The sequence below is a fragment of the Ceratosolen solmsi genome, unplaced genomic scaffold (genome assembly GCF_000503995.2).
Source record: "Ceratosolen solmsi marchali unplaced genomic scaffold, CerSol_1.0 scaffold11, whole genome shotgun sequence".
Taxonomy (NCBI): domain Eukaryota; kingdom Metazoa; phylum Arthropoda; class Insecta; order Hymenoptera; family Agaonidae; genus Ceratosolen; species Ceratosolen solmsi.
This window is the reverse complement of record NW_011948416.1, coordinates 9,272,943-9,296,349: the sequence shown is the minus strand read 5'-3', so window position 1 is coordinate 9,296,349 and position 23,407 is coordinate 9,272,943. Positions and strand designations below refer to the sequence as shown.

The 23,407-nt window shown below is 28.0% G+C and overlaps 1 protein-coding gene across 1 annotated transcript; it reads right to left on the bottom strand.

The window, feature by feature from the left end:
• Positions 1-13: 13 nt before the first annotated feature.
• LOC105359281 (BCL-6 corepressor-like protein 1) lies at positions 14-1,072 on the bottom strand (the record flags this gene model as incomplete). Its single annotated transcript, XM_011495835.1, has 2 exons — positions 14-256; positions 581-1,072. Coding segments are annotated over 2 exons (681 nt in total), but the record flags the coding sequence as incomplete, so codon positions are not given.
• Between the last annotated feature and the right edge of the window lie 22,335 nt (positions 1,073-23,407).

Sequence of the window (23,407 nt, the reverse complement as noted above, 5' to 3'; positions counted from 1 at the left end):
AAAAAAAAATTTACAAAATAAGATATCAGTCGTGAGATCGTCATAATTTAAATTAGTATTTGAAAAATTAGTAATAACTAAATCCATGTCCAAAATCACCGAATCCTTCGTGTTCATGATGATGATGTTCTTTAATATAAACTGGATATGGTTCCTTAACGACAACAGGTACTTTAACTGGATAAGGTACTGGCTTATGGACTTCCACGGGGACCTTGATGGGTATTTTCACTTCATACGGCACCTTCACCGGCACCTAATAAACGAATACGTCAATTTGACATTTAGTCAACTATAATTACAGCAATGATAATAATGGAAATAAACATAAAGTTTTTATGATTAATGACGCCCAAGGAATAACATTTTCATATCGATTATTGCACTTTATGGTATTGGTTTCGCAGTCTGAAAATCGAATTTAACGCGTAAGTAGAATTTCGAAAAATATAATTGTCATTGGATACAATAATGCGGCTGTAATTTCCCGGCGCAGTTAAGCCATTAGATCAAATCTAGAATTTGAATCCAAACAGTTCGCAAGGAGAGCCCTTGCGACCGAGAAATACCATTTGCTTACCTTAACGGGCACTTTGACTGGGTACGGGACAGGCTTCTCCACGGGATAGGGCACGTGCTTCTCATGGATGACGGGGTACGGCTGAGGTACGTGAACGGGGTAAGGCCGGTCAACGGGGACCTTGACGGGCACCTTCACCGGGTACGGCACGTGCTTCTCGACGTGTACTGGGTAGGGCTGGAGCACGGGTACGTGCTTGGTGATGGTGACAGCTTTGATGTGCCCGTGGGAGACGTGCTCGTGCTCGCTGATACTGCTACCCAGGTCGCCGAGACCAGCGCCGCCGAGATCCCCGAAGCCAAAGTGGTCGCCGAGGCTCAGCTCCAGGCCGCGCTTCGACTTCTCCTCGGACTTCTTTTCATTTATCGACGTCTCCGAAGCTATGGGTACCGCATTTTTCGCAGCCTCCTCGGCTTGCGCAAGAGCCAGAAGCCCGATGATCACGAAAGCCTGTAACGTGCGATTTGTTTGATTGTCTTTGGCTAAATGAAATATTTAACTTGCTTTAGGTGTTACAATATTAACACCTAAATTAAAATTACAAGACAACATTCATACGTGCGATAATTATCTTTATGAAAGTTTGGACAATATCATTTAATGTCATCAATTATTGAGGTGGATAATTTCGTAGGGGAAATTAAGTATGATTAAAAGCTTAAAGTTTACTTGCATCGTAAAACTGCAATTTACATTACATTTATATATATATATATATATATAAATATTCTAAATACATATATATATATATATATATATATATATATATTTAGAAGCAATCCTAAGCAATAATATTATTCGTTATTTAGAATATTTGTAATAAAACTTTTGTAGTATTATTTATATTTTTTAAATAAAGGCTTATTAGAACGTATGATGAAAGAAGCATTTTAGTTTTTGGTCATAAAAATATATTTATAGCTAAACATAAATAGTTGTTAAATTTTAGTATTATACAAGTGCTCGATTGCAAAACTTTTAAGCTTTTAACCATCCAAGGACTACAATGTAACAATTATTAAAATGATTGTCGAGAAAAAATTTATTTAGCCATCTTTTTTCTTTTTATAATTCGTTTTATTTGCATAATTATCCTCAATTTTTTTCTTCCAATAATTCAGTATTCAAATAATTATTTGAAATAATAATTATCACATTAGTAAAAATGAATGTATCTTAATTTATTATGTAAAAGTTCTGCACATAATTTCAAGTAAAAAAGGAGATTAAAAGAAGTACTTTTTAAAATTTTGTAAACTTTTATTAGTAGTATATATATATTTTGTACATATATTTGCTAAAAAAACTTACTACTTAATTCAATTTAAACAACAGAATTAAGAATGATAGAAGTTAGATAATTTTTACTTATTTTAATTGAAAAATATAAAATTTTATGATGCCATGTATTTAAAGCGTAATACAAAAATTATTTTATTATCATAGGTTGATGATATAGGTCGATATTATATTAGTTTATATATATTTTTTTAAGAATTAAACTGTTTTAATATGCCACATTATTATTATTAATCAATAATATATTGGATAGCATTTCACTCATCAAGTATTTTATCAGATGCAAGCAACATTAAATTTTTAGCTGTAAAATATACATAATATGTCAACGATACCTATATTATTCAAGTAAATAATAAACAATGCAGTAAATATTAAAGTGCTCATGATTTATTGGTTTTAATTTCTCAAATGCTGATTTTAGTACATTTTTGTTATTATTGAATTGTATAAATTATTAAAATAAATTATTTTAAACGTTTTAATATTAATTATTAATTAAATTAATTAATTAATTAATTGATTATTAATTTTATGCTTAACTAATTATTGTAATTTATGGGAAAGAAATTTATTAATTTTAAAGTTTGATATTTTAGGGTTTTCAATTCGTTTATATTATTTGTGTAATTCATATAAATTGTAATTCAATAAAGTTTAAAGAAAAACAATAATATATATATATATATATATATATATATATATATATATGTATGCGGAAAAAACAACAACAACAACAACAATAATAATAATAATAATAATAATAATAATAATAATAATAATAATATTAATATATATGTAGTAATATAGTAATTACATTTTTCATAATTTGAATAATGCAAAGATATAAGAATGTATGTGGATAAAGATTTATCAATTATTTTTATTATAATTGCCACATGAAGTTATTCACGATTATATTAATTTTTCAGGGATGTATAAGTATATGTACGTATAAGTAAAATTAATTACGAGTTTATAGGAAAATTTACAGACCGACTAGTATTATAAGAATAAATTACTTTAAAGTACCGCGGCATATTAAAAATTATGAATTTCTTATTTTTATCTGTATTTTATTGCGATACGAGTGTCACGTGGAGCGATATTGCAATAATAAAATATTGATAAACAAAGGAATTTATAAAGCATTCGTAGAGTTGGGTCGGTCGGTTCTCATGACTGTAGAAGTAGCAAATGATTATAAAAATTGCTGGTTAAAGTGTGAATACTAAATAAGATTGAATAAGATTGAAAAAAAGATAATAAAGTTACGAGAAACAATAAGTAATAAATTGAAAGAATAATTTCACAAGGCGCTTAATCGACTCTCTCGGAGAGCCTCTCCACTAATGCAATTCCGAAATGCCCAGCAACTTCATACAACGAATACTCTATCGTCCCTTCCCAAGAGTCTCTTACATTTTCCCAGAAGAATAATCGATTGATTTATCGTGCACGAGAAGCGTCTAAGCTGCATTTCTTTACGTAAAAAGAGGATAGAGTTCCGTGACAGTGAGGATGGGACGAGGGATCGATCGCTCGATAGATATATGGATGGATAGGTAGATAGAGCGAGAGAGGGATTGAGAGTGAGAGTGAGAGAGAGAGAGAGAGAGAGAGAGAGAGAGAGAGAGAGAGAGAGAGAGATTGTGATAGTGGTAGGTTGGCGACGCTGGTATTTACTACTCACTTTCAGTTTACCTGTGCCGTCCATGCTGGTTGAGCAGTGAGCACACTGAGTTTGCACGTGGCCTACCCTCGGCTTTTATAAGGAACGCCGGGGACGTCGTCGGCGGCTTCCCTCGAGTCGAGCGCCGATTGAGTCCGAGCGCACGCACGTCCCACCGCCAGTTCCCGCTTTTGTCTACTTTTTTTTTCCTTCCTCGTGGCTTTAATTGTCGGCGCGCTTGGGAAATTTTAGCCGGGAGCTGCTGCCTTTTCCATTTCCATCCCGTCCAGTACTCGCTTAGCGAATATTCACGCCGAAATCACGGCCTCCGCCCCTTTATATTCTGCCCACGAGAAGCGTTCTCACGATCAAAGGACTCTTCATTTGCTATTATCCGCCTCACCGATCCCATGCTTCTGTCCTTGTTGGTCGACTTTGTCCGAGGTCTTGTAACGTCTATTAATTTTTTGACTCTCTTACGGTAACGACTATTTGCATTTTCCGAATTTTCCGAACGAATACCTATGCAAAGTATATCATATTCTTAATGGAAACGTATCGATCGCGTACATGGCTTTCTAATGTTTAAATAGCTGTTTTGTCCAGCTGTGGTTAACGAATTATAATAACATTTACATCGCTTAATAGGACATTATATTCGTAATTTGTTCCAGAATATTTTGTCACACTTTTAGTATGTCGCCTTATTCCTTCCTTATAAATACGTAAGCGCTTACTAGTATTCTTAATCGTTCTTTCGGGTTTTATAGAGAATTAAATTTCCTTTGAGCACCGGAGTTAAGAGATGAGAAAAATCACGCGAAGCACACGCAACTTTGTCATTAATAAATTTATATTTTAATTAAGTGGATGTGTACGTTGGTTTATTATGTTTCTTTAGTACGTGTGTATATTATCGTGTCATCTTTATGATGAGCAGACTTTTCTTTCGCATCGCTCGAGCCATTAAATTACAATTTTTTCTTAAAATTAGTTTACGAAAATTCAATTGTACTAAATCGTCACGGGACCCTATATAATGATTATATTGATTCGTCTGGAAATTAACGTAAATTTAAGTTTTTAAATAAATAAATTATAACACTTTATTAATTATTACCATGTGCAGTGTGCATAGCAAGGCAATTGAAAGGAATGTACTCAATAAATTTGTATTCGATCGTGTTGCTTGTGTCCTAAATATGTTTTACTCAAATTATAAATAATTTTATAACATAGCAAATACATTTGGAATTATTATTTGATAAAATAATTCAGAATAATATGGCCGAAGCAGTATGAAAACAGATATTTAAAAGATACTCATTATTTGAAATGATTAAGGATGTATTTGATATAACTATTATATCTTTAAATGGAGCTGGAATCTGATTATAAATTTCGTATTTTTCAATTTTTTTTTAAATACATTTGTATTTCAATTCGATTTTTGCAGCAAATGAATAACTTGTTTATATTTTTTTTTCATTTAAAATTTTGATTATTTCTTTTCAAATAAATTTAATAATTTTGTTAAAAAGACAATATACTAAACAATGATCTTATAGAATATTTATATAATATATATATATATATATATATATATATTAATAATTAAATATTAATTATAAATATTAATAATTACTTTACGATTAGCAATAGTTGAGGATAAAATATTTTATTTTAATAATTTAATATATAGATATTCAACGTATCTAACAAGTATCGAAGATATTAATTTTATATTATTTTTATAAAGCCGATATTAAGTAGGATTTGTTTTTCTCAGAATTTATGTATTTAATTAGAAACATAAAACATTATTCTCTTTATATTATTCTGTTATAAAGAGTATATAATGTAATTATTCTTTATCAAAGCTTTTATATAATTTATACATTGTAAAAATTATGTAATAAATATCTATCAAACGAATGAAGTGAATAAAAATTAACAAATTAAATACAATATTTTATTTCTTTAGAATTACATTCATATAATTTGTTGAAATTATCTATCAATTCAACATGTCTTATTAGAATAAAGTTTTTATTGCTAAATTAATTTTATTCAACTAATATGTCTTGAAATAATAGGATTTATTAAAGCTTCCTTTATCGCGGAATCATTATACAACATATTTCATATAATATAAGATATTATAAACAACAAGTTTTGTACACATTAGTTGATAAAATTTTTATACACTCGAAATTTCAAGAAATACAAGTTATAAAAATTCATTTTCGTACATTGTATTACCATCATTTTTATTCAATTAATTTACAATTAATTACAGAGTACTGCTGGAAAATTTCGTTAAAAAAAAAATACATAATTTATAGATAATATTGACCTTAATAATTACAAAAATATATTAATTAAGATTGTGTTTTATTATTGTCTCGAAGAATGATTTATGTTATATGATTCAAAATATTTCGAGAATGTGCTTTTTATGGTTGTTGAAATATGAATGATTTTATTTCATACTTAAGTATTTTGCCAAGATAGTAAGATAGAGAAATATTATATTTAAATGCTGCACAGTCCAAACAGGTATTTTCACAATTTTCAATCAAGCGTAACTCGATAAACGAATATATTATGCTGGAAAATGCTGCAACCGCTTAAATTGAACTTTATTTTACTTTATTTGTTATTATTATTATTATTTATTTATTATTTTTTTTTTTTTCGAAATTTTTGATAGTTACATTATTTTTTTCTCCAATTGTCTCCATAACGATTGCAATGTCACTAGAAATTGATGAGATTTTCTAAAATTTAGTATTTAAAACAATTAATTTATCTTCTTTTGTTATGTTATATAAATAACGATAAGAGTAAGTAAAATTGTAAAATTATTTGAAATTTTGATTGATTAATTATGAAAGAATTAAAAGTATTAAATAAAGTATGATTATTTGAAATTTTGATTGATTAATTATGAAAGAATTAAAAGTATTAAATAAAGTATATATATATATATATATATATATATATATATATCCTTTGTAGATTAAAGGAACTCATAAATAATTTACTAGAAATAAAGCTCGCAATGAAAAATCGCTAAATCATTCAGTTCACAAGCACATTGTAAGAAATTTCGATTAATTCTGAAGTATCCCTTGGCAACATCTTAATTTAACCCGATAAGTAAAATTACCTTTATTCTTTCCTTAATTTACAAGGCAGCAGCTGCCGATGTTAATTTCGACCACGTACCGTGAAGAAGTAGGTTAACGAGATAGTATCTCCCATAAGAACGAATGAAAGAAGAAAAATCAGTCTGTAATAGCAACAAATCATTCTGCATTAATGCTTCCTTGGTAATAAGTTACATCGTCGTTTCAACTTCGAGAAACTTGAGCATCAAAATCTTCGTGGACTTCGCGAGCGAGCAAAAACGAGACGATCGATGCGGTCGTTAGGTCGTGCAGCGAGTAGAACGTAGGTGTCGTTGGCTTTACCTGCTTACAAAATCAAATGGCTGCGTTAGCACACGTGTAAACAACACCTTTCTCTCTTTATTATCGCTGCATGATTACGATATTGTTGGAGTCATCATCTATCTCTATTCCCTCGCGTTATTATTCCTCGTTTTTCAGCTTCATGCTGGTCGTGCAAGGAATTTTAATTATCGCTGTCGCGAGGCAAACTCATTGTGAATAAGTTTGGGGTAGGCCAGTTACATCGATCCCTAATTAATGTAAAATTCTTCGATTTTTATTACTCGAGCTTCGATTGTATCTTCAATACTTCACATAAAATCACTTTCCCAATAAAGTTAGTTTCTCTACTGAGAGCCTATTTTCTTGTACTTATTGCAAATCATTATGAAGGCGGTGTGAAAAAGATTTTCGATATAAATCAGATCGTTTAATTTTTTACATAATACTGCAATAGGATTTAGAAATTTACATTAATTTTAATTTCTTTTGCATAACGTTTAAGCATTCAACTAGACTTTTGATTGATTACTTCATAAAAACTCTAGATTTTCATCATAATATCCAGCGATATATGGAATTAATAGCTTTTTCCTTGAAACAGTGTAAGATTAACTTTAATATAAGAAAAGAACGTTATTTTACATTATATTTTTTTTATCTAATTTTTCATTTAAATTACATTGTATATGTTATTTATCAATTACTGCGCTAAATTTTCTAATTTTACTTATTATCATTTGTTTTTCGAACTAATAAACAGATTTACCAATTTTCTTTAAGGACGAAATGCTGCCGATATTTACAATAAACAATACTTACATAACTTCTACAGATATAATTTAGTTTAATACAAATATTCGTAAAAACTTTAGATTCTGCCTTAATTATCGTTGAAATGCGTCATAGATTATCTATTAATTATAATTGATTGAAAATTTGAAAATTTTTGTCTTATCAGATGCTCTTAAGATGTAAAACTTCTATTTATCAAAAAGCATAATAATTATATTTTCATAATTTAATTGGATTTTACTTTGTTTAAATTTCCTTCGCCAGTCTAGTTCATTAAGTGTATGATGGGAGGACGTGAATTATTTATGGCCATTTCTTCACACGTAACTTCTAAAGAACCTTGAAACTATATTAGGCTTTTGATTACATAATGCTTGACTTATATTTATATTTATAAAATTGAAATCATTAATATGTTACTAAGGGAGAAAATCATTTCTCTTCGTGTTAATAACTTTAAGAGAAAATACTTTTGCGGTTTGTTGCATTGTAATCATGTTATTACAATTTCTATTTTAGCTTTGATGTTATTGATTTCAATAATTTCACGCGTACAAATATTATCAAACCGAAAAATTTTAATTCCACAAGAGATTAAATTGTTTTTTAAAACTCTGATTGATTTTTTTCTAACGCTTTTATATGAGCATAATTATAATTTTGTATGGACTCGAAAGACATTATAGTTAGTATTCAAAGTTTCATATAGAAGTTTCCAATAATTGTCTATGATAGAGCATATAAGTAAAATTTGTGTTGAAACTAGTGAAAAACTGTTGAAGTTTTATTTATTTCCCATTAAAAATATCGCACATTTTGTTTATTGAATTTTTCAGAAGCTGTGAATTATTGAAAAATAAACCTATTATGTGAGAGGTTAATCTAATGCAATTAAAATGATTGAAAAGTCTAATTAATAAGAGATCCGCTAAACTTTGTAATGACGAGCAGATGTAGTTATCGATAATACTTATAAATAAGAAAGTAATGTGAGATCAGCGAACAGCACCGAATATCAATGCGCCACAGGTGAAAATGTTGTATCGGTGATATGCTGTGTACTGTGGCACGAGGAAATATTACGTAATTGCGAGTCGTTGAATTTATGCGACTGCAAAGTGCAAAGGAGAAAGAATAGAGCGTCAATGAGATAAATAATAGATAGATAGCTCGATAGATAGCTACATGGATAGATGGTTAGATCTATGTGTGTGTGTGTGTGTGCGCGCGTGCGTATGTATGTATGTATGTATGTGTGTGTGTGTGTGTGTGTGTGTTATAGATGTATAGAGAGGGAGAGAGATTAGATAATTATACTCGGTGTATAATATGGTTAGACTATTTATAAAATTTTTTGCATTATTTGACATGTGCTGAGGTCGTAAGAGTAATTTTCTATCTTATTTATATAAATATTTTGCGTGCTTGTAGCATTAATAATATATTGTATTATTTATATGTTTAATTTATTTAATAATTCTGTTTCACGAGCAATTATATTTTTATGATTTAATGCATTTAATACTTTATTTAACTCTATATATTTCAGAAAATTAAAAAAAAAAAATAAAACAAAAAATAACATCAATGAAATAATACACGTTATGTATTATTATATCATTAATTAAAATTAATTTTAATAAATGCTGAGTAAATGTATGTCTTCGCGAAGAGAGTATTATAAAGGCAAATAAATTGGCAAAAGTAATTGTCCAATATTATTATGTACACCTTTACCTCCTATAAATTAATTAATATTGTGGAAATAATATACACTAATTTATTATTTCTTGGTTAGAATTTATTTATTTATAATAATGTTAATAATAGTTAATAGAATGAAAAATATTGTTCAAAGTAATTTAAAATTTTTAATAAATCATGTAATGTGTATATTAATTTTGTTGTAATATAAATTTGTATTTGTTAAATAAATATCGATACATTATTTAATTGCTTTTTTTTTTTTTTAAGTATGATTGCAAACGTGCAAAGTATTATAATATAATAACGTCGGGCGACAAATCTATGCTTTAAAATTCACATATTCACAATAAAGTACGAATTGGCAACAAAAAACAAAAAAAAAAAAAAAAAATGAATTTACGATATTCATAAGGTTTATTATATTTTTATTAGCTATTTAATTTACTTAATTATTTACAGCTTATTCTAATGATAATTAGTAATTTATCGTTTGCATAGATATAAATTGAAGTAGTATCAGCGTTACTTATTTATAGATCAATTATGCGACATGGAAAGATATTTCAGCGCAGTTATAAGTAAATTAATAACACTAATTTATGTTCGTATGATTATCACTATGGATATAGTTCTCATTGCACAGAGAAGTCTGATATAACTAGCGATGATTTATTAATCGAAAGCTGATCTGCATTCGAAAGCAGCATTACGTTCATTGCGAAAATAAAGAAATAAGCTATACAATTCTCATTCATAGACTTGAAATATACGTGTGCCTGTTATATAAAATGAACCGATACTTCCGATTGTACATGGATACTTCCTATTTATATGTTAGCTTGAAATATTATATACGAAGAAAGTGCTTTGTTTTCTAAAGGATTATGTAAAATAGACCGTAATGGATCTCATGGAAATTAAGTAAATATGAGCCCTTTAAGTAAATAAATACTTCTACAATAATTTCCTATGCTTATTTTTGTTTAAAAATTTTCTCTTATTTTAAATGCGAGATTGAATTAATAGCAATTTATAACTCTTTATTATACTTACGTATTTTATAACATCTTTGTTTGGTTTTCTTTTATTATAAATTATTTATTAAAAACAATGATAAGATGACTAGAATTTACATAGGGATGCGTGCACACAGGCATATAAACACACGTTGAACACTTAATTTCAATAATTTTAAATATTATTAATCTTATTTTTTGTTTGCAAAAATGTGCTTTTCGAGTTTTGTTAGCACAAATTTTTAGCAAAACAAAAGAATGAAAATTATATTTGACAATAGATTCTATTATTTTGTAGTTTTTTTTTTTTTTTTTTTTCTTTTCATTAGTCACGCTTAAATTAATCAAGAAACAATATATATAACTATACATAACCATTAGATACATTTCGATTCACTTTTTTTCATAATTATAAAAATAAAATCTTCTCAATTTAAATACATTTTTTTTATCAAAAAAAACAAAAAAAAAAAAAATAAAAAAAAGGACGAAATTTCGTTTTCCTAAAATAAAGCTACGTAAGCTAAAGTGCACACTTTAGTTGGATGTTATACTTATGAATAATTGGCTACATTAAAAGTAAATGATTAATCTGATATAATGATGCGGATAATTTTAATGAGTTTAAAAAATATATCACTAAAGCCAAAAGAAAGTCACGTATTCTGTATTTAAAATTCAGTTATTGAACTCGACTGCTACAGTGATAAATTACTTTGAATTGTCCTTATCATCTGTGTTTATTTTAGTTTTTAAACGAATATAATTTATTTCGTAAAATAATATTACATTGGATAAGTGAAAATAATATATAATCGTGTATAAAGGAAATTGTATAAAATAAAAAATGGTCCATTTGTTGTTGTTGTTGTTTTTTTTTTTGTTTTTTGTTTTGTTTTTAAAGAATAAAGTTTAAATAGATAGTAGTCCAAGACTCATAAGGTATTTTTACGAAGAAGCGAAATTTCTGTTCGGAAATGTATCGGATGGAACAACATTAAAAATAAATATGAAATGGACATCCGAGGACGTTTGATGCACTGACGACTACTCGAGCATCTACGAGCGATCGAGCAAACAAATATTGGTTGTGCGCGTTCATTGATGCACACATTTGACAAATGAAAAAGTGTGGATCATAGCTAAAAGACAAAAACACCCCTGACGTAATATCGAGGAGGAAAAAAACGGGACTTTTGAAAAACTGGCGCTTTGCGCGCTTGTAATCGATCCACCGTAGAGATAATACGCAGGCGCGCAACACCGTGAAATATTCCATCCACCCGTGTGGCTTTTCACCGGGGATTCCAGTGAAAACGACCAAGAGTCTGTTTGATGGCGCGCGGTACCGTACGATTAAGTGGAAAAGCTTCCGTGTACCGCCCGGTTTCGCGTGCCTTTTATCGGAGCCTCGCGCCAACCTATCGATCGAGATTTTCATATTGAACGGTCGCTCGGCACTCAAAGAAAGTGGGGAGCACTTTATAATGAATTACATTCAACGGCTCATTGTTTATCCGATGCTTTAGAAATGCCCGAATAAAGGTGAACACGTGGGAAACTTTTACCCACGAGAGTCTATTTTTTTTTTTAGGATTGCAAGGATGGTAAATATCGTTCTGGGCAGAAATTAAAAAATCGAGGGTCGTTGATGTTAATGAATAAATTCACACAAAAGATCTTTCTCACGGTGCATGCCTTTTGTTATGATAAATCGATGCAATATCAGACTTCTACGATTTCTTAGTTGGGCAACGATATTTAAATATTGATTTTATAATAATGTATAAATTACAGTACTTGGTAAGCATATGGCTATTTCGCTCATTAAAAGTTGCGGGAGGCGATAAAAATCTTTTAATTAGGCATTCTTCACGATTATATCATAATTTTATTTTTTGTATTTTACATTTGAAAGTATTGTACATCGTTATGTAGATATTATAAATTCTTCTGCTTATTGTTTGTTTTATATTGTCTTATTTTTATTTATTTATTTATTTATTTATTTTGCTTTTGTATGATTTGTTAAGATATTATAACGTAAGATGTATTAGAGTGATTATTATTATGTTTTAATTATAATAAAAAAGATTAAAGGGCAAGAGCCGCTTCATTTGCTTCATTTTACAATTTTCATTGATTTAATGCTTCAAGGGCTTTTAGTTATCGAAACGTTGTAATCAGTATTTTATAAGCACGGCACATTTAATTTATTCTTCCATGAATTAATTGATAAGCCCAATGAAACATTTATTAGATTATGCATTTTTCAGAGCATTATGAAAAATTCGAAAATACGAAGTCGGTACGTTGCACGTTAATATATGTTTTGTAAATGTAAAGCGATATATCTCTCAGTGAATTAGTCGCTCCCTTCATAATAAATTCAACGTTAAAACTTCCCGCAGTTAAAGGAAACTTTTTCACGAAAATGCAATATAACATTGATATATCATCCGAAAATTCCGTTAAAATTTCGAAAAATAGACACACGCACGGGTGCATAAAACAATAAGTTTCTCTTTACGGATTCCCACGTCATCTATTCATCGCGTTGCAAGTTTTCCGCTGGTAGTACGTAGCTCGCAAATTCTTACGGGCGAGACGAGTATTGTGCAACGTAGTGTGCATACAAGCGAGTACATAAGAAGGAACAGCCATTGAATTTTTCCTTTTCTCTGCCTATTCCTCCAAGACAATACGGCGAAATAAAAATGCTTACTGACGCACACGTTAGACAAGTGCTTCTGACGTATTGGGATCTTGCGTATCGCGTTCTCGATACATACGCCGTAGACAAAAGTAATTCGTGGATACGCATAGCATTGATGTCATTGAGAATTACACAAGGCAGCATATAACCCGCATAAAGAAAGTATTTATCAGTAGCTCCGTGGGAATGATTCGAGAAGATTACTGCGATATCTAGATTTTACATGCTTTTGTGTGCTTAGTACGCGCGGCGGATCGGTTAAGAGGCTGTCAAGCACCAACGCTGTGACATTATCCCATTTATGCGCACAGTCATGATTATTACATGAACGGGCTCTGCGAGAACGTGGCTGCCTCGAAATATTCGCTTGGAATAATATTCATTCGTAATAAAAGTTATCTATTGTTCATCCGAAGAGCTGCGTTAAAGCGTCGACAATTTGAAACTTAATCTCTTCTTCTTTATCCTCTAATTTACGCCAAAAATACAAATTCAAGTTTCGAAGTCTTGATATAGCCGGTGAAATGTCTATCGACATTATGGATTATCGGCGGCCATTGATAAAATCTTTCGTCGCAAGATGCAGCGCTGACTTTTGAATAAATGTAAACGAGAATCGTTGTAGCAACACCAGCTACAATCATCGCATTTAACGAAAGTGCAGTCTTTATCGACGCATACTTCCTCCCTTGTATATTCACACATTAATCGCTTATCCGGCAATTTGAATTGTAAGATGAAAGATCGATTATCAAGTGCAAAACATAAACGAATCGATAATAGATAATTTATTGTCGATTAAAATATAATAATGGAGGCATTAAGAAATCGCGCATTTTAACGATCCTCCCAGTACTTATGACTGTAATCCTGAAAAAGCTCTCTTTTAGCTTCGTTAGATCCACCGCTGCTTATTTATTCCCAATGTATCCTTCGTTCGTATCTGACTATTATTTGAGACTCGTACGGAGCCTCGCGTACTTTAAAAATACGACTAGACGCGAGTGTAAAGAAGATGCTCCCTCTCGATATAGTAACGGATCGTCACGTACTAGCGAGCATTTTTGCGAAAAATTTATTTCTGCTCCACTAACCCAGGCGCGCGCCACCTTATGTAACCTTTTTATAAACGAGGAAAGCCGAGGCGCACGCAGCCGTAGCATTCTCATGCATAAATGGATGGATGACACTCGGCTGAGCTATCCGGGTCCAAGGTGTTTATCGAACCGATTCTCACATCGTCTCCTTACTTACGTACCGGCACTTTCAATTCTTATAGTTGAGCAGATGTGCTTTTTCCCAAAGCTTGTCAACGGTAAAGCAGCATAGGGCCTCTCGGCAATAAGGAAAAATTGATTTCTGCATCGTTTTTGCTTTCGATTCTCCCAACGAAAGTCGATGAGAAGACGATTAAAATGACGGTGAGACGACATGGATATTCGCTAAGGAGTGAGAATTTCTGTGAGGTGATTAGGCAATTATTGTAGCGCAATCAACTTTAATTTTTAATCTGATTCAAGTGATTCCTCGAGGTTATTTTCTTTAAATAGATATGTCAGCTGTGCTCATCTTCCCTTGGATTTCCCAATGATTATTTTAACAAGATTTACACTTTCTCCTCATAGATTTTATTATATTTGATATATTTTCCACCGATCGTGATGACCTTTTAAATCAATTAAATTGTAAATAAACATTTTTAAATTAAGTTAATTATATGAACAGAAAAAAATATATATATATATATATCTTACGTATTATAATAATTCTTATAACTGGAGAGTATTTTATTAAATTTTTATTAATATTACATGTTGAGATAGTACGTTTAGTAGGATTTAATGAATAAACGACCGACCGATGTATATTGAACAATTCAATATAAGATTTTTAAATTACATTTACAATTTTAGTGATATTTAACAAAATATGAATAAAGAATAGGGCTTTTGTATTAAATTCATTAATACTGCTTTGAATAGATCTCCGACTAATCTAGACATTAAATTAAACAAGAAATAAAATAAAAAATTATTATAATCTTGAGGATATAGTACTGTAAATTAATAATAATACTTGCAATATTTAAAACCGGTGTATTCGTTCGTAACATAAATATCTATATTATGTCAAAATAAAAAATATTTTTAATATATTTGAATAAATAATTAATAAATCATCGGCTTATTTAATTGATGTAGAAAATATTTCGAGATCAGATAAAATGTAATACGAGATAGGAATAGCTATTCAGTTATAAATAGTGATAGTTGATTTAGTAAAAAATTTTATTATGTTCTACATAGACGTGGAACATAACAATCATTACAGTGTAATTTGCAATATAATTTATTGTATTAATTTCAACACTATAATGCTAAAACAATAAATTTATAATAATTTAACTGTTTTTTAATTTTATTGTTTAAATATAAATAAATACTACCAACATTTTTTACTTTATAGAATTATTTTATGTTTATGTAGCAGACATTATGTGCACTTAATGCAGAAAGAAAGGTATTATTACAATTTTTCAAAAGAGAAAAAAAAATAATGTTCATATTATACGTGAAATTACAAAACTAATGGTATACCTGCATATTTAAGTATAAAAATTGGAGTTCAGAAATGGGTGAAAAAAATTATTATGCATCTAATTTGTAAAAAAAAAAAAAAGAAAAAAAAGAGCTTTGGAAAATGTTTAAGATAAGATAGAGGATGGCAATAATGAAGAACAAGAATTATGTATTTCACTTAATAATGTAGGGATTATGAAATCGAAACAAATAAAAATAAATGATGTAGAGAGATGAAATGAAAAATATAAGAATACGACATATTATTTTTTCGAAAAACAGAGAAATGATAAATAAAAAGATGCTTAACTATATTACAGAGGAGGATAAAATAATTGTATTATATTAATAATAAAATGGCCTAAGAAATGATTAAAACATCTTATATTTAGGGCAAATAGAATTAAAAAGTATTATTGCATTACAGAACTGACAATATTATACTTTAACTTTCTAAAATTACTTTAGAAAAACAAAATAATAGAAATTTCGTTGTAATATCCGTAAAATTGTACCATAAGGGAATGACGTGAGAAGTTTTTCATTGAACTGATTAAAAAGTTAATTAATATTAAAAATATTCAATCGTACATATATAGCTATTGTTAACTTTCAAATAGATGTGGACATTATTTTATGCTATAAATTCTAAATTTCTTTTAATAAGCAAATTTTTGTATTTGATATGCTTTCAATAATTGATGAATTATTAATTTTAAGCATGAAATATAAATAATCATCAATATTAATGATGATTAGAAATTATTATATTGTATGTAATTATTTAAAAGAGAAGTGAAACGACCTTGACTACATTACACATACTGTAATTGCCCACATTTACGACTTATTTCATAATACTTGTGAAAAACTTTTAATGACATCAATGCGGCATTTATTATTTTGCGCTAAAAACGTATTGAGAATAAATAAAAGATTTCTATATCTTAAAATACGATACTATTGATCTTTAAAAGTATTATATTATCTTATATAAAATGTAATAAAATCAAAACAATGGATGCAAGTTAAAAAAAAGTTAAGAACCTTTCCTTCGCTTCAAATAATAATAATAGAAAACATTAATAAACTACTACGTTGTGTACATTGTTTAGTAAATTGCATGCTCCCACTATAAATTTTTTATTTACAGATTTCCAGACAGAAGAAGTACTCATAATTGGCTTATATTTTAAAAAGTAAAATACAAAAATCAACTATGTATACTCTATTTTAGTTAGAAAAAAAAAAAAAAAAAAAAAAAAAAAAAAAACAAATAGAAAAAATAGAGAAAAATTACATTCACCAGAAATAAGATTCCCTTTTTTTCTTCATTCAAAAATTCAAAATAAAATTATCGAAAATTAATTTAATTACAAATTGTGCAATGTTCATTAGTTATGAAATAAATTTAATAACTTCACACTACTCAAAATTTGAAATTTAATCAAATTAATTTATTAATGTGCTTGATTTACAAATTAAAGCTTTAAATATTTTAAATATTAAATAAGTAATTCAAGTAGTTGGAAATAATATTAAACTATATCAATCAAATTTCCAATAATTCATTACATGCTGACTGTAAAATACAAAAAACAATTTGCTTGTTACGTTTCTAGTTATAAAACAACAATTTTTAAATTAGTATTATGCAAATTAAATTAAATTAATTATAATTATGCTAGTTAATTCCATGTGCTAACAAATGTAACGTTAGTTTTTTTCAAAAATATTGTCCAATGAAACAATATTTATCGATTATATTATGGAATAGTTTGATTAATCAGATACCGTCGATCGTAGCGAATAACTTGTTTTTGTTGTGAATGAATAACGAACTCGTGATTTTTAAAATAATTTCATCTACATAATATTCTAAAGATTGTACGAAAATAAGATAAATTTAAATAAACAATTTGAAACGCTTCCTTATGTTGTAATTTATTCGTTTTATAATAAACACGAGAAGTTGAATTTAGTACACTGTGTGTAAGGAAAGTAATTAATTATTTTGTAATAAAGTTGTTATGATTTGTAATAAGAAGTTATTACTATATAAAAAGAGTCGGTTGATTAAATAAATGTAAAAAATATTGCAATAATCGCTCAGCCTGTATTTTGTCGGAAAGTTGAAAATGTTTGATTCTTATATTATTTTATATGAAATAAGAAATTGAAATTTTGATTGATAATGACGATAATAACACATTACCAATAACAATAATTCAGTACATAATGCTTATAATAATTCATTACAGAAATATTCTCAAAATTTCTCAAGATAATAATTTAAATAATTATTTTTCTTCTCTTCTTTTTGGAAAATAGCGTGGCCGAAAAATTGTCCCTTTACATTGACAATTTCAAAAAACAGTTCAATGTGATCAATAAATTTAATATTAACACACATGGAATATTAATTGCTTCTCATGAATAAACGTGTCTCGGGCTTTACAAATCTGCGTACGTAAATGCAATTAATTTCACGCACCCGATAGTACATGTCCACTGTAGGTGATGCGATGAACAAATTCACACGCGTTGTAAGAAGTCTTGAATAGGCCAATGAACCAGTTAGTATGTAAATGAATAAGGCAAGTTTATGCCACTTGTTAGAGTAAATTAATCTGCTGAATTTATTGTGTGGCTCATACATGGAACATAAAAGCGTACGTATTTACTGTGCTGGTTAATTGATGAGAATTCATGGGCCCTTGTACTCGCGAGCTAATAAAATCTCTATGACAAATAAGAATAATAATGGTACTTTTATTGAATTCTTATGGTGCATGTTTCCAAAGGCAGTGAATAAAAAAAAAAAAAAAAAAAAAAAATAAATAATTAAATAAATAAATAAATATAAAAATACAAAGTCTCGTACGAGTGAATTTTTAATAAAGTCTAATATATTATTAACTATGATTTTTTTTATATGATACAAAGCAATGACTTTTACAGTTCTGCATTTCACCATCAACATATTCCTATTCAAATCAACGTAATAATTCTGCATTGTGTAAAAATAAAGAATTATGATTACTTTCTGTCACTTTAATTTGATTAATTTTAAGCAATCGTAATTTTCAGCAATCGTAAAAATAAGTGCGATGCAATTTATTTCTTAGAAATGTTACATTATAAGATCTAATGCGCTTAAACAAATGTTCCGAATATTTTAATAGAGAATTTTAATTATGTTTGGATTATCTTTTTTTTTTTTTAAGCACATTTTTTCCTAACTGTATTTTTCAATTATATTATCATAGAATTGAATATAATTTAATTTCCGAAATTTAGTTTTATACAATATCTTGTTAATTCTCTTTTTTGTTTTAATCATTTCCCAATATACTAGTCGTTGTGTTTGAATTTTATATATACGCAATGTCTGCTACAGTTGGCTTTCTTTATGTACCTCTAGCACCTGTATTAATGAAATGCAAGTTTTTCATGGTAAATCCAGCATTTCTACAATGAGTAAATTGACATTCCTAAATAAAAATAATTGATTTTTATTTTATTAATTATCCGATTCGTTTAATCATACGGTTGACTAAATTACTTTACTTGTTGAAATGGACTTTCGAAATGTTACCGGGTTTGGCGAGCATTTTTTTTTGCTTTTTCTACAATCGGTATGGAATAAATAATTTTGGTCTTTAATAAATGATCCATAAAATACATTGGAAGTATATTTACTATTATAATTATTATCCTTTTCACAATGTCATACTTATTACATATTCAAAGTGTCAATCTTCTGATATTTATGTCTTCAAATCATTACTGTTCAATTACAATACAATAAAGGGAATTTATTATCAAATTTAAAAAGTGGCGAATGATTGCAAAAGGGAGAATAAATATTTATTAATGAATTCGAACAAATTAAAATATATTCCCAATAATAATCGAATAATCAGTAATTGGTTGGTAATGAGACGTGATGATCAGCATACAATTGTAATATCTTATAAAAATTTTACATCTATTTGGATTGATTTAGTATTACGTAATTAGTGTTTAACACCAGATCCTTTCTATATGAATTAAGCGTTAACGATTTTTAACGTAAAATTTATTAAAATTTGAAGAAAAACTTGATACTAAAATACATAATAAATATCTTTACAAATATTTATATAATAACAAATAAATAAATGATATGTATTTAAGATTTTAGTTAATTTATATTTTTTTTTTTAATTTCAATATCCATTTATATATATATATATATATATATATATATATATAATTTTTATAACATTTCCGTTCATTGAAAATAAATAATGATTTCAAAAGTATTTCCGTAAATAAAATATACTTAGAGATTTAACATTTTTTTCTCGAAAAATATTACAGGTTTGATTAATATTACATAGTCAGTAATTATTCAGTATGAAAAATTGTATATTATCATTACATTTAATCCATTGTGAATTTCAAATTTTTTGCGAAAAGTTATTTTTTATGTTTATTTATTTTATTACGAAGCAACATTTATTATTATTAATCGACTTTTATTACTCTTTATTCAGCAAAGCAGACTAAATTAGATTTTTTTACATTTAATTTACATTCAATAACTCAGTAATATTCGCTTAACATTTTTCTTTCTTTTTTTTTTTTTGTTTAAAAGATTAGATATAAGTATTTGATGACTTACTGTTGAGTTATTCGATTAAAAATATTAAATTAATTAAAAAAATATATTAGAGGTAAATTAAGATTATTGATTTTAATTGATTATTGATTTCTTTTTCATAAATTACTTTATTATTCATGGAATATGGACATTTTTTTTTTTTTATATATGATTCAATATATTTAAATTCTAAATTATAATATTATATAAAGTTACTAAAAATTCTAAATTAAAATATTGTTCATATTTATCATTGCGACCATCATTTACATGTTAATGTTCATTTGATATATAACTTACTCGCTTTTATAATCATTAATAAAACTACGATTAATAATTACTAATTACTTAATATACTAATTACTTAATATAATTACTAATAATTAATAATAAAATTCCACTTTATTCAATTGCTTAATTTATAAGTTAGACGTAGTCAGCACAAGGATATCTGACTGTCCAAATTTAAGACTTCGATTATTCGATTATTTTATTCTTTTATTATATTTCTATATTTTTGTATTGCTTAATGTTGTTATAATTTTTTGAAATTTTAAAGAATTTTAATTTTCGCATTTAAAAATATTGAAAAAACAAAGAATACTTCACCTCACTAGTTAAATATATTACTCTTATTTATTAAACATTCTCCCATAGTATTTCATTCTTAAATATGCACAACATTATTTTATTGGCTTTGACATATTATTTATAATAATTTAATGAATAAGTTTATTTTCAGTATTTTTAAGCAGTGTGCCTTTCATATCATCAACAATTCTGTATTCATCGACTGTTCTTGCGTGCTTATTTATAAATTTGAAGCATTCATTCTATTTGCGCTTCGAATTTCCCATAGAGAATCCAAATAAACACAATGAAATTATTATGGTTACGTAAGAAATAGTTTAACTAAATTTATAAATATATGTATTATGCAAATTATAAGAACTTTTAAATTAATTATGGATATACCTATAATAATATACATTAAAAGAATTGAAATTGTCGTAAGAACAGTATCTGAGTCCCAGAGAGCAGAAAGTCTGTTTATATTACTTTTTAATCCTATCGGTTGATAGTAAATCCTCTCAACATCGTTGTTTAACAAAATTAATCTGTTGATAAATCAATGCGATAGTGTCTGCTGGTTATATGTCCATGATATATTGGCCGCATATTATAAGCTCCAATATCGTACTTGGTTTTTCGAAAAAATTTATTGGCTTTAATTTTTATATTGTTAATGTTTTTTTTTATTTTTTCACATTTCTTGAATTGGAAATCATCATTATTTGTCAATGTCACGTGAAATAAAATATTACATGAAATAGTATTCTTTCTTTCTATTTTCCTTTTTTTTTTAGTTTTTTCTTTATCAAAAATATCATTAAAGAGTGTGTATCTATCTATCTGATAATAATATTCATCACTCATCATGTTAAATACGATATTTTTAAGTTATTTTCGATCAGCATTAGTAACATAGTATCAATTACCGCTCTATACATCCATTTCAACGCCTAAGAAAAAGGAAATAACAAATACTTTGAATAAAATAATAATTATCAGTTAATTTATAGAACTATTAAATATCATTTGTCCATTGATTCTCTTCTACCTTGTTGCGTAACATTACAACTTTATCGATTAATGCAATTTATCTCTCTACATGATCAATACATACAATGCGGCCTTTACATCTATTACTATTGTAAAATCAGCGGAATGTAATTGTCACGATGTCGTAATTATTATCGTCACTTATTTGGCAATTATTTAAAAAATGGCTTTGATAATTATTATCGTCTGCTCAATAAACAATTGCAATAATGATCTAATGATCGTTTGTCGCACATAGCCACTCGAGCAGCTTTTATTTTAAGAATCACTTACTTTAGTAGCCAAGTTCTCATTGGCACTCCAACGGCTGAGGGCTTACTTCTTTTCTTCTTTCTTTATCTTTTAACTTTTTTTTTTTTTTTTTTTTTTTTTTTAAACCAGTTTCGAACGCCCGCGTAGTTGGCTTATATCGTTTCCCGCAACATCGATTGCCTCGGTGAATTCTATTGTATACCGCATCGCAATTTAAATGCGGGTGGGCAGGGGGTGAGAGTCGAGGGCTGGAATTTACTCGGCGTGTGTTCTCCATTCACGCACCCCAATCATTTATTTCCTGTCGTAGAATTGCTTATTTCACGATAAATTAATCGCAAAGCCGTTAAATAATCATAAATTAATCCGTCTACTTGATCGGCGAGTTTCTTCTCCGTAAGCTGTGCTGCTATATTGTTCGGCCAGGTCCCGCGGGGGTCGTTCTCTCCTGCTCGAGCTATATGCTCGCCACGGACGCTTTGCATTTACATTGAAAATGCACTTTTCTAAAGAATTGACTGCAATTTGGACCGCGGATAAACAATAGGCGCATATAAATACTACTACTATACTTGCAATGTATTTTACACTTTTAAAGTGATGATAATTATATTGCGGTTCGGAATAATTAGGCTCTAAAGGCCAAACGGGGACAGTGTTTGTAAATAGAATTTAAGAATGCTTATACTTAACATAATTGCTGTTGAAAAAACGTTGTCAAGCTAGAATATAAATTCTTTATTTATTAAAATATAATATATTATAAGAAGATGAAAATTCCTAGTGCATATTGGTGGAGGTAAAATATTTATTTCAATAGGAGATTTTATTAAAAAATTGGACGAATTATAAAAAAAGTCCATCCATTCGCACTGGTATGTTGACATATTTAGAACGGGTAATATTTTACAGAATTGAAATATTTGAAATTGATTGAAATTTGTAATAAAATAGTGTATAAATGATTTAAAAAGTCCTATATATATATATATCAACATAAAAAAAACAATTTTTTTACGATGTTTATACATTTCTGTTAGAAATCGATTCAACTCGATTAGTAGT